The sequence below is a fragment of the Trachymyrmex septentrionalis genome, unplaced genomic scaffold (assembly GCF_001594115.1).
Source record: "Trachymyrmex septentrionalis isolate Tsep2-gDNA-1 unplaced genomic scaffold, Tsep1.0 scaffold103, whole genome shotgun sequence".
Taxonomy (NCBI): Eukaryota; Metazoa; Arthropoda; class Insecta; order Hymenoptera; family Formicidae; genus Trachymyrmex; species Trachymyrmex septentrionalis.
This window is the reverse complement of record NW_017304155.1, coordinates 610,604-622,990: the sequence shown is the minus strand read 5'-3', so window position 1 is coordinate 622,990 and position 12,387 is coordinate 610,604. Positions and strand designations below refer to the sequence as shown.

Sequence of the window (12,387 nt, the reverse complement as noted above, 5' to 3'; positions counted from 1 at the left end):
TATATATATATATTTTTTTTTTTCTTATGACGATGTACTTATGTACGTATATATGTATACATGTATATAGGAGTCTCCGATAAAAGACAAAGCTAATTGTAACAACAGTAGAGAGAGAGATTCCTCAAATCATTTTGAAACAAAAATTCTAATGCCAAAATATCGAGGCTATAACAGTTTTTGAATTATAAGCATTTAAGGCTCCTGAGTAGCCATTACAACTATATTGAGTCATAACGTCAGAAGCGAGAAATGATAATTTTTATTACGTGTCATTTATAAATAAAGACAATTTAGATAAAATAATGAGATTGTTTTAAAACATTTGTAAAAATGGACGAAAACTATGTTTATCCCCCTTGACAGTCAATAAATAATCGTAAAGTGATAAAAAGCACACTAAGTGCTTTTATTCAATGTGCATGCGGAGTTTATTTTCACTTACACGTACCTTTTATCACTTTTCACGATTATTTACTGACTGTCGAAGGGGATAAGCATAGTTCTCATCCATTTTTATAAATGTTTTAAAGCAATCTCATCATTTTGTTTTATCCAAATTGTCTTTATTTATAAATGGCATGTAAAATTAACGTGTTATTTCTCGCTTCTGTCACGATTCAATATGACTATGGTGACTACTAAGGAGCCTTAAGATTAGCAAATCATATTGCCTTGCACAAGGAAAGATTCAGTATCAATTTCACGAAACAAACCGGTATTCATAGTCGATTAAAGGGATGCTGGAGCGACGGCGAATTTGATCAATGTCGATAAAACAGATTTTTAATTCCAAATAAAATATTATGTACATCAAGAAAACGTACATACATTAATTAAAATGTTACATACATTAAGCTAAATCATTAAGTAAAATGTTACGTACTTTTCTTGCTCTGCTATATCCTATATATGACTTGAATGTGAGGTTATATACACTCAAATCGTACTTCTCAATTTTCTTTTGTGAACTTCAGAATCATAATTTAAAGGTTCGCATGATTCTTTTATAAATTATTCAAATACGGAAAAGTACTTTTTATTTGGATATATGCTTGCATTCATTTATATATATGTGAAGAAAGAACCAACATGATTACAGAAAACTGTAATTACAATTTTTATAATTTTTTTTGTAAATTTTCATACCGGTTTGGACTTTTCCGAAGGTATTTGCCTTTTTTCTTTTATTCTGGAGAAGGATTTTTCATTCTGTGTAAGAAAAATGATATTATTTGAGAAATACGAAATAACGTTCCGCTGATAAATTCCAGCATCTCCTTAAGACGTTTAAGTTTTAAAATAAAAACGGTCCTATGTTTAGCGTTTTACAGTTGGTAACTTCCTCCTATGAACAGTCCATAAACGGAGAGAGCAGATTTAAAAAGAGACACTAATTGCATATAAAGGGTGTCCCAAAATTAACGCAAGATTTGAATTTGCCGCCATTTGTGCAGTAAAGTGTTGGCAACCCAAAAAAAAAACAATTTAACAGCTGACAGTTTAGGGTTAGTGAAAATGGAGCGTTACACGATAGAACAACGTGTGTTCATTATTCAACAAATGGATGCTGATTTTTCGAGCAAAATCATCCTAAGCGATGAAGCACATTTTCACCTTGATGGCTTTGTTAATCGCCAAAATTGCCGCTTTTGGGGTACGGAGAACCCACATGTGATTGTCGAAAAACAAATGCATCCACAACGTGTCACTGTTTGGTGTGGATTTTGGGCTGGAGGCATCATTGGACCATACTTTTTTGAAAATGAGGCTGGTCAAGCAGTGACTGTTACTGGTGCTCGATATCGCTACATGATAACACAGTTCTTTCTGCCGAAATTGGATGATATTGATGTGGCCAATATGTGGTTTCAACAAGACGGTGCCACATGCCATACAGCTCGTGAAACAATTCAGTTACTGCATGAGACGTTTCCAGGTCGTGTACTCTCTCGTTTAGGTGATCAGAATTGGCCCCCTAGATCGTGTGATTTAACACCATTAGATTTCTTTTTATGGGGTTATTTGAAATCACAGGTCTATGTCAACAAGCCCACAACCACCCGTGCATTAAAGGAGGAGATTCAACGCTGCATCAACGAAATTCAGCCACATTTATGCAAAATGGTCATGGAAAATTTCGACAAACGAGTGCGTATGTGCATGCAAAGCCGTGGAGGCCATTTGCCCGATGTGTTATTCCACACATAACCCTATCCTATGTACTTTATGATTCAATACAAAAATAACAATCAAAAGACTAAAAACTGTGTTTTCTATTTAATTCAAATCTTGCGTTAATTTTGGGACACTCTTTACCATGTTATCCCTTCCATTATGGGTAAGTGCCAACGCAAAATGCCAACCACACTTAAATGCACTGACTTTATACGATACTATTCGTTAACTTTAAATGCTTATTTAATTTAAAAAAATATTACTAGGTGCGCAACTAAGTTTCCGGGTTTCACACATGGATGGCGCTAACGACACATGTAGTCGACATACATGTCTGAAGTTGTGTTTTTTTTATAGCTTGGACATCTGTTAACAATAACCAGTCGTAATACCAACACATATCGCAACGCAAAAATATTTTTTCTAACAACGAAGATGTCGAATTTTGTGCCAAATAAACAGCATTTGCGGGAAGCTTTGCTTTTCTGCTTTAACTTGAAAAAAAATGCAGCTGAAGCACGTCGTTTGCTTGAGGAGGCTTACGGCGAACATGCCATCGAAAACTATCTGTGAAGATTGGTTTAAACGCTTCAGAAGTGGCGATTTCGACACTGTGGACAAGGAGCGCTCCGGAAGACCAAAAACAATTGAGGACGCCGATCTGCAAACGTTATTGGATGAAGATGATACGCAAACACAAGATCAACTTGCGGATTAAACATGACTCGCCAAGGTATTTCCAAACGTTTACATGCCATGGGAAAAATTCAAAAGGAAGAAAAATAGGTGCCGTATGAGTTGACTGAAAAACAGATGGAAAATCGAAGAGCCACTTCCGAAATTTTGCTTTTGCGGCGTGAAAGAAAGAGTTTTTTGCATCGAATTGTTACTGGCGATGAGAATATATTTCGAGAATCCCAAACGCAAAAAATCGTGGCTTTCACCTGGCGAAGCATCAACATTGACGGCACGGTCAAATCGCTTCGGAAAGAAGACAATGCTCTGCGTTTGGTGGGACCAGAAAGGAATCGTGTACTATGAGCTGCTGAAAACGGGCGAAACTGTCAATGGGCATCGCTACCGACAACAACTGATCAATTTGAACCATGCATTGCTCGAAAAACGGCCAGAATGGGACACAAGACACGAACGAGTGATATTGCAGCACGACAACGCTCCGTGCCATCGCACTTCCATCGTCCAGGACACCATTAAAACGCTGAAATTGGATCTGCTACCGCACCCGCCGTATTCGCTAGACCTGGCCTCTTCCGATTATCACTTGTTCCAGTCGATGGCGCATGGCTTGGCTGGGCTACACTTGGCCAATTTCGAAGAAGTGCAAAATTGGTTGGACGTACGTGTATACACACGCGAATATGTATATGCATGTACGTAGATAATAATACAAACAGATATTTGTTTGTAGGTAACGTTTATGAAACACGAACTCACGATCCTATATCGCGTGTAACGTCGTAATAAGGGGATGTTATTACTTCTATTGCATTTCCCGCTTTCTAAGATAAGCTTGTACTATCGCACACCTCGGTCCTGTTCCGTCGTGCGTAAGCCGGAGGATTTGCGTGTGTCGAATACGCAAATCCGCGCCAGACGGCGGAATTCGACGTGACGTTTCGGAGAACTAGTTCTCGGATGGAACAATCGTGTAACTATGCAACTGTGCGACTATAACAGGATTGAGTACAATAGAAAGCGAATAATCACATACAGATAAATACTTGGTGCAAAATAATGAGAGTTAAATTGATACGAGCGTATCAATCGGATCCCGTGCAATACATGTAAATTTGTAGCAACATTACTCCAACGTTTGTAATGTTACTATAATATTATTAGAACGTTGTAAAATTCCTGAATAAACTGCTTGTACGGGGCAGTTTGTTATTTATATATAGGAAGAGAATTCATTAATTCAAAACAATCCGAAAATAATTTTTTTCGAGGTGTTGAAATACCCTAATAAAAAACCCCTATAGGTTCGAGGGAGAGATGTCAAACGACGTGCGAAGCGATAGCACAACGTGTGTTGTGTTCATGAAACGTGTGTGTTCTGCTGGTTACAAGGCGTTAGAGAGGGTGCGAGGACTCGGTACGGCCGGCCGGCCATCGCTCTTCGCGATGAAGGGGGATGTATCTTATCCCGACGGCGGATCGTATTGTCTGCGGACGAGATGTATGTACGACGAACATCGCGGAAACGCAATACAAGACAGGCTAAGCACGTAAAAGCTCGATTCTCCGGGCGCCCGTTTCTCTCGGGTTTCACCTCTCATTTCCCCCTCTTCCGTCCTTTCGGTCCAAAGATGCGTCGTTTTATCCGAGGTACTCATGTATTGCCAGAGAGATGGCAAAAATGTGTAGCTAGCGAGGGACGATACTTTGAATAAACCATTTTTTGTATTTCTCTTGAAATTTTCCATTTTTCATTGATAAAAAAAACCCGGAAACTTAGTTGCGCACCTAGTATAGTCTCGATATTTTTAGTCTCGGTATTAGAATGTTTGCCTCAAAATGATTCAGAAATTTATCTTTAAGCCAATATTACATGCATTCGTTTTTTGTCGTACGACGAATTTTTCAAATTGGCTGTAAGACAGAGAGAATCTCGGATCTCTTTGTCTTACAGCCAATTAACAGACTGGAAAAATTTGTCATACAATAAAAAATGGACGCATATAATATTAATCAAGCGTTGTTACCAGACACTCTGTGTGTGTGTGTATGCGCGCGCGCGTGCGCGCGTGTGCATGTATGTGCGTGTGGATGCATGTATATACGTATGTGTGATTATGCAGCAATTATATATTTTACAATTTTGATAACAGAAATTTCTTTTGCATCTCACTATTTGACACTGATGTTACTAGTCACTTTTTTAGTACGTTATTTGCCTCAGCACGTTCTTCTTCTAATTCCTTAGATGTAATATCCAGTTTTGACTTTGCAAAGTTGCTAATTGGAAGATTCTGAAAATAAATCATAAGATGGATTTTTTTCTGTTCTTTTTTAAAATTTTTCTAAATATGGTGAAATGCTGCATTTGCTTTTAATAATTTTGATTTTGATCAATTTAATTTTATCAATTTAATTTTTAATAATTATTAAAAAAACATTGCTAATTATAAAAGTACAAATCATTAAATCACTATGTTAACATATAAAAGTATCTCACATATAGAGTACTCCAAAATTATGAAAAGAGTCTACATTTCTATCATATATTGGGTGGATCCATATATTCGTTCGCTTTTTGTTAGTAGTGCAAATTTTTTCCGAATATCTCCGGTTCTGGTTGCCTAATCGGGCAATCCAAATATGTTTTGGAAAGGTGACAGTCCGCTCTTTTCATCTGTCAAATTTGGTTTCATTGGCATTAGTTTTGTTTGTGCTATAGACCTGTGAACATGTCGGAGAATAAGGTGCATTTTCGGCACATTTTGCTTTATTACTTCAAGAAAGGCAAGCGAGCTGCGGAGGCCCACCGAAAGATATGCAGCGTATACGGGGACGATGCCTTAACAAAACGTGCCGCTCAGAAATGGTTTGCCAAATTTCGTTCCGGAGATACGAGTCTTGAAGATGGACCCCGCAGCGGTCGGCCCACCGAGGTTGATTCGAATGATATCAAGGCACTGGTTGAGCAAGACCGGACGCTAAAGGTGCGAGAGATTGCGGAGACACTTAAAATAGGTTATGGAACCGTACAAAGGCATTTGCAACAGCTTGGCTACGTGTCCCGCCTCGATGTTTGGGTGCCGCACAAGCTGACCGAGGAGAACCTGGCCAACCGCATATCCATCTGCAATTCACTTCTGAAGCGGCACGAAAGCGACCCGTTTCTCAAACGAATAGTGACTGGCGACGAAAAGTGGATCATCTATGACAACATAGTGCGCAAGAGATCGTGGGGAACCGCTGGCGAGCCGCCGAATGCCACCCCGAAGGCCGGCCTGCATCCGAAGAAGATTTTGCTATCCATATGGTGGGATCATCGTGGTGTGCTGTTTTACGAGCTGCTTCCTCAGGGAAAAACGATCGATTCGAAGATCTACTGCACGCAGCTAACGAAATTGAATCAAGCATTGCGACAGAAACGTCCAGAACTGATCAATCGCAAAGGTGTCATATTCCACCATGACAACGCCAGACCCCACACCGCAATAATCACTCAGCAAAAATTAGTGCAACTTGGCTGGGATGTTTTGCCTCACCCACCGTATTCACCAGACCTTGCGCCATCCGACTATCACTTGTTCCGGTCCCTGCAAAACTCCCTCAACGGGAAATCGTTCGCTGATCAGACAGCTGTGAAAACGTACCTCGACCGGTTTTTCGCCTCTAAGCCCCAGACCTTCTATGAGAGCGGAATAATGAAATTGTTGGAAAGATGGCAAGAGGTCATCAACAAAAACGGAGAATATATTATTGATTAAAATTCATCCTTTGTATGAAAAAAACTTGTTTCATTTTAGCCTTCAAAAAGCGAACGAATATATGGATCCACCCAATATTTAAGTTGAAATTACTTCAAGATGTACATTTTATATGATAACTTACTTGTACTATTTCATATTGCTTGTTCTTGATAATGACAGGAAAGGAAAATACAATATCTTTTGGAATTCCATAACTTCCATCAGATACAACACCCATGCTAACCCATTCTCCAGGTTTAGTACCAAACCACCAATCTCTCATATGATCTCCAGCGGCTTTAGCAGCAGACATGGCAGAAGACATTTTTCTAGCCGCTATTACAGCAGCGCCGCGTTTTTGAATTGTTTCGATGAAAGTGTTATTCAACCACTCATCATCATTTATCTCAGATGGTACTGTTTTTAAGCCAGATAAAAGCGTTACAGTTGCATGTGCTGCATCAGGATATTGCGTGGAACTGTGATTACCCCAAATAATGACATTCTTCACTTTATCCACCTGTATCAACGAGATTATAGAATACAGAATAGGAATATTCAAAACAGTACATATAATGTTACAACAATCTAAGTATAGTCTTACGTTTTATATTGCGAATATAAAAACATTTTAAATAAAAAAAATATCAATTCTCCATAATAAAGTCAAATTTCATGTTTTGTCAAAAACATGTTTTAAGCATGGTAATACATGTTACCTGTACATTTAATCGCGCAGCTAATACTGCCTGTGCTCTGTTTTGATCCAATCTAGTCATCGCTGTAAAATTTTCTTTCGGAATAGACGGTGCATAATGTGAACAGATAAGCGCGTTAGTGTTGGCAGGATTACCTACGACTAACACTTTGACATCCTTACGAGCATATTTATCCAATGCTTCGCCTTGCACCTTGAAAATTTCTATATTTGCGGCCAAAAGATCTTTACGTTCCATTCCTTCTTTTCTTGGCATTGCACCAACCAGAAAAGCAGCTGCTATATTATTAAAGGCCTTGGCTGGTTCAGCCGTTGGCAAAACCTCTAAAAATTTAAATTAAGCTATTTACAGCTAGATAAACTATTAATAAGTAAAAATTAGAATATAAATATAGCAATTTAATGTTATACAGTATATTCTATACTATACTATACAAGATGTTCCCGGGTTAAACCGCTAAACTTAAAATATAAATTCAGGACCTCAAAACAAACAAAAGTTTTCCTCTGGACATATGCTCGCAAACGCTTCGTTCAAGAGATACTTCTGAAGTTATACAGACTATAGGAATGAATAATTGAAATATCTCTTGTTTTTATTTTGAAGTTTGAAAGTCATTGATAGGCTTTTGTTTGCAAAGCTCATAGTTGTAGCTCATAGTTCGTACTATTAATTCTTTTGTCGAAATATTTTTGTCGAATAAACTTATAATCATGCCTTGTACGTTCTAATAGTGAATATGTCGATATGGTATATTTATATGGTATATTTGTGACTGCTGTATATTTGTGAAATGCTAACGCTGCTCGCCGTGAATACGCCGCGCGATTTCCAAATAGAAGATTGCCGGATAAATCAATATTCTCTTTAACATTTCAACGACTGAAAGAAACTGCGTAATTTAATATGGTTCCCCGGACTGATTTTTGCACCGCTGCAAAATGAAAGAACAGCCATTATATTGCAGCATTTCGATCAAAATCCATCAACAAGTATCTGAAGATCTGATTCTGCGTTAGGAATTTCGCCCACATTTCATATAGGAAACAGCCAATAAACGTCATCAATACTTTTTTCAATAATGTTCAGTATTTATTATTGGCTGATGTGCCACGCAAAAGATTTTGCGATTGGTTTTTTAAACCAAACAGATAACGATCCATAATTTTCACAAAATATTTTATGAGACCATATTTACCTTGCCTTAGATTTTTTTCAATCAAGAAATAGTCATGTTTGGTCGTATGAGAATTGTCGAGCAATCCACGAACAACATTTTCAACACGGTTTTCAATGTAATGTATGTTTAGGAATAATAGGCAATATTTTAATTGGACCCTATTTTCTACCAGCTCGCTTGAATGCGAATGGATTTCTCACATTTTTAAACAATTTTTAACTTTACGACCTTTTGGGAAACATTCCTTTGAATATGAGAATAAATTCCTGGTTTCATTTGGACGATTGTCCTACTTACTATGGCAGAGGTCTTTGACAGTGGCTTAATATTAATTTTCCCGCAAGATGGATCAGTCATACTGGACCTGTGGCTTGGCCTACGCGTTCATCGAATTTAACACCATTAGATTTTTTGGTAGATTTTAGAGTATTCTAAAGCAAAAAGTGTAGTTAATGCAGTACCTGTTAATGACCATCAATCATTAAAACGAAGAATTGTGCAAGCGTGAAATTACAGATGCATAATGTCAGTCAGCCATTCGTTCTTCTTGATAGATGTAATGCATGTTTCCAACTGGAGTCTTTATTTTGAACAAAACATTTAATGACTAAATTTTGATTATTGTAAAGCAATAAAGAAGATATACCTTATTTTGACGTTATTTCGACATTATTCCTAGTTCTGCATAACTTCAGAAGTATAATAAATATCTCTTGAATGAAATATTTAGCATACGTCCAGAAGAAAATTTTTGTTTGTTTTGAGGTCATGAATTCATTTTTATGTTTAGCTTAACCCGAGATCACCCTGTATAAACGTAAATTTTTCAAGGAACATGAATTTATTCTTAACACAAAACTGGCACTGATATTTCGCTATAATTGCCGAAAATGTTGTTATTCGGCAATTTTTTATCCTTATTTGTGGTTATAAATAATTATTTTATTTGTATTTTTTAAATTATTTGTATTATACTCATATATTTTTAATATTCTGTATAATATATTTTGTACAAAAAAGAAAAAAATTGAAATGATTAATGGAGCCAAAACTGCGCTATTGGAGATTCTAACGTTATTGTGTTTTTTTTTTATTAATTTTTCTCACAAGATTTAACAAGAAACTCCCACATCACTTAAAAATATTTTTTTAATACAAATGTAAACCTTAAAGTACTCTGCTACAACATTAAAACTCGATATTAAGTTTCTTATATACAGGAGATATTTGAAATAACGTCCACTAATCATATAGTGCTATTCCTAATAAAAAATTGAGTCGAAAAATCCTCTACCATTTTGTAACTTTTGCAATTTTTTTTTAGTTACTAAATGAGCAAAATGTCTAAAATTAACATATAAGACAATATTAATTAGATATCTTTAAGAATTCTTTACTGATCTTTAGAAATGAATATCTCGTTAACTATTGTGAAAATTGTGAAATAGCAGAGGACTTTTCGATTCAGTTTTTTATTAGGAATAGTATTGTATAATTAGTAGACGTTATTTAAAAATATACTCTGTATATAATTGTCTTGTCACTATTATATAATTCATGTAGATAATGAGCATTTCTTTCTTTTTCATTCACACGCACGCACGCATGCGAGAGAGATATGTTCTCTCCTATACATATGTAAACATTAAAAATATATTAAAATAATATTTGTAGTTAGATATATGTGTGCAGATATATATACATATTCAATATATTCATACAAAATGAATTTTTTAATGTATGATCTTTCAACACCTACCTTGTAAAAGAGGAAGTGCTAAATCTTCTAATTCCATAACCACACCATCTAATACCTTCATCATAGGTGGAATATCTAATAATCTGAGATTAACAGGTTGTTGTGGGCCGAAAACTGTACCAGTTGCAATCTGGTACAGCAAAGAATAAGCAATTTGACCAGCAGCACCAGTAACCACGACATTTATTGGCTCTGTCTAATATAAAATTAAAAAGAGAAAAATTATTCTTGGAACGATTATATAACGCTTTAATAATTATACTAAGGGTACATTCCAAAATCCCCGTTCTCTCAGAGGAAAATTTTACTTGAAATACATAATACATGTAATATATAGAGAAAAGTCCCCTATTAGAAGATAGGCGCCTAATATGAGATAGTGACGTTCCTGCTAAACTAATAAACATTATCTATTCGTTCCACCATGAATTTATTGCTCTTAGACTGAAAACTATTTAATGGAAAATTCATTATTAAATCATGCCTGTTATTTTAAAAAAAGATTTTAGAATTTGGATGTCTTCAAGTTTTATTGAGATGAACCTTTAAATCTTGTTTATTATTCAATAAGTAAATATTTAGCAATAAATTCTTTATGTAGTAATAGAGTAAGATCGTACTAATAGAAAAATACGGGACATGTTGAATTGTTTAATTACAAAAGATTTGATGATTGTATAACTATAAGGCATGGAAATCAATAATACAATATGATTAATAGTCAGGGTATTGTAATATGAAACAACCTATACTTCTATGTCATAGTGAAAATCAATGCTAAAGTATAAATGTTATTGTACAATAATAAAAAAAGACAATCAGAATGAACACATCGAGTGCCTATTTCTGCGATGCTTGGTTCTAATTACTGAAGATAAGTTCTGGGTATAATCTATTGTATGTTCATTTTTTGCGCACACTGGCTATTTGTTTGTATTTTAGAAACATTAAATAAAGTTTTTTAATTGGAATACTGATGTGCTTTGCGTTTTATTATCGATATTCTCAGGGTATCTATTAGGAGCACATTTTTTGACTTTGCGATTTACTCACTTTTTACATTTCTTTAATTAAAAAAAAAATAGTCATGTTTTGTTCGAGCTGCGATCAACATACGTTTTTAACTTGATACTCTTTAGTGATAATAAATTTTTTTTTTGTTTTTGATCCAATGTCGAGACGAATTCCTTCTTGGGATTTTACGACATCAAATTTGTTAATCTAATGATTTTTTCTTGGACATGAAGGGATTGATATTTTTAAATTGTATTGCTGAGGATGGTTCCAAAGTGAACTGAAACATACTATTTTTTGGAATAAAGATTTAAGATTGCATACTATCACTGATTCGTCCTGCTTTTTTGAATTTTTTGTTGTTGAATTTGAATTAAATTTTATATAATAATTATCTTAAAGCTTATTAAATTTCCTTCAAAATGACCTATTATTTTTTAAAATTCTACCTATAGACTTCTAGCATTTATCCAAAATGAACTTGATATTTCATAATAAGGGCCTTTTCTCTACTACAACATATAGAGTAAAATCTTCTTCGGAGAAGACATTTTAGAATATAGTCTAACCATATAACAGTCTTTTCTAATTCAAATTGCATTATATATAATTTGTAATACACTAATCACTAGTATGTCTATATTTTAAAATTATTATATTATCATTTTCAAGGATAGCAAAACATGAAGTTAAATATTTAAATACGATAAAGAAAGCCAAGATCGATCAAATTTTGGATGTTATAAATAATACATTAGATATTCTTTTATTGAATCACTTATTTACAGATAATCCTGGCTGAGGTAATATTTTTCACAATAAATTTCTGTCTTTCTTTCTTTCTTACTTTCTTTCTAATTTAATTTAGGGATTATTAGCATTTCAGAATGATTGTGTTGAAACCGAATGTTATCGGCTCGCAATTATATCTGGAAAAATATAATAAATTGATTCAATAAAAGAATATATAATGTATTATTTGTAACATCCAAAATTTGACTGATCTTGGCTTTCTTTATTATATTTCATATATTCACATATACGGTGCTTAAAATTCTTAATATGTTTAATATTTAAGTTTTTATTAACTTTTAATAT

At 34.8% G+C, this 12,387-nt stretch overlaps 1 protein-coding gene across 1 annotated transcript in view; it reads right to left on the bottom strand.

The window, feature by feature from the left end:
• Positions 1–5,007: 5,007 nt before the first annotated feature.
• Positions 5,008–12,387, bottom strand: part of LOC108757245 (malate dehydrogenase, cytoplasmic) — a 7,890-nt gene continuing 510 nt past the window's right edge. The window contains exons 2-5 of the mRNA XM_018501703.1: positions 10,276–10,471; positions 7,337–7,659; positions 6,760–7,137; positions 5,008–5,168 (exon numbers count right to left, since the gene is read on the bottom strand). Coding sequence (XP_018357205.1) covers positions 5,070–5,168; positions 6,760–7,137; positions 7,337–7,659; positions 10,276–10,471 — 996 coding nt within the window. The 3' untranslated portion in view covers positions 5,008–5,069. The remainder of the gene's footprint in view (positions 5,169–6,759; positions 7,138–7,336; positions 7,660–10,275; positions 10,472–12,387) is intronic.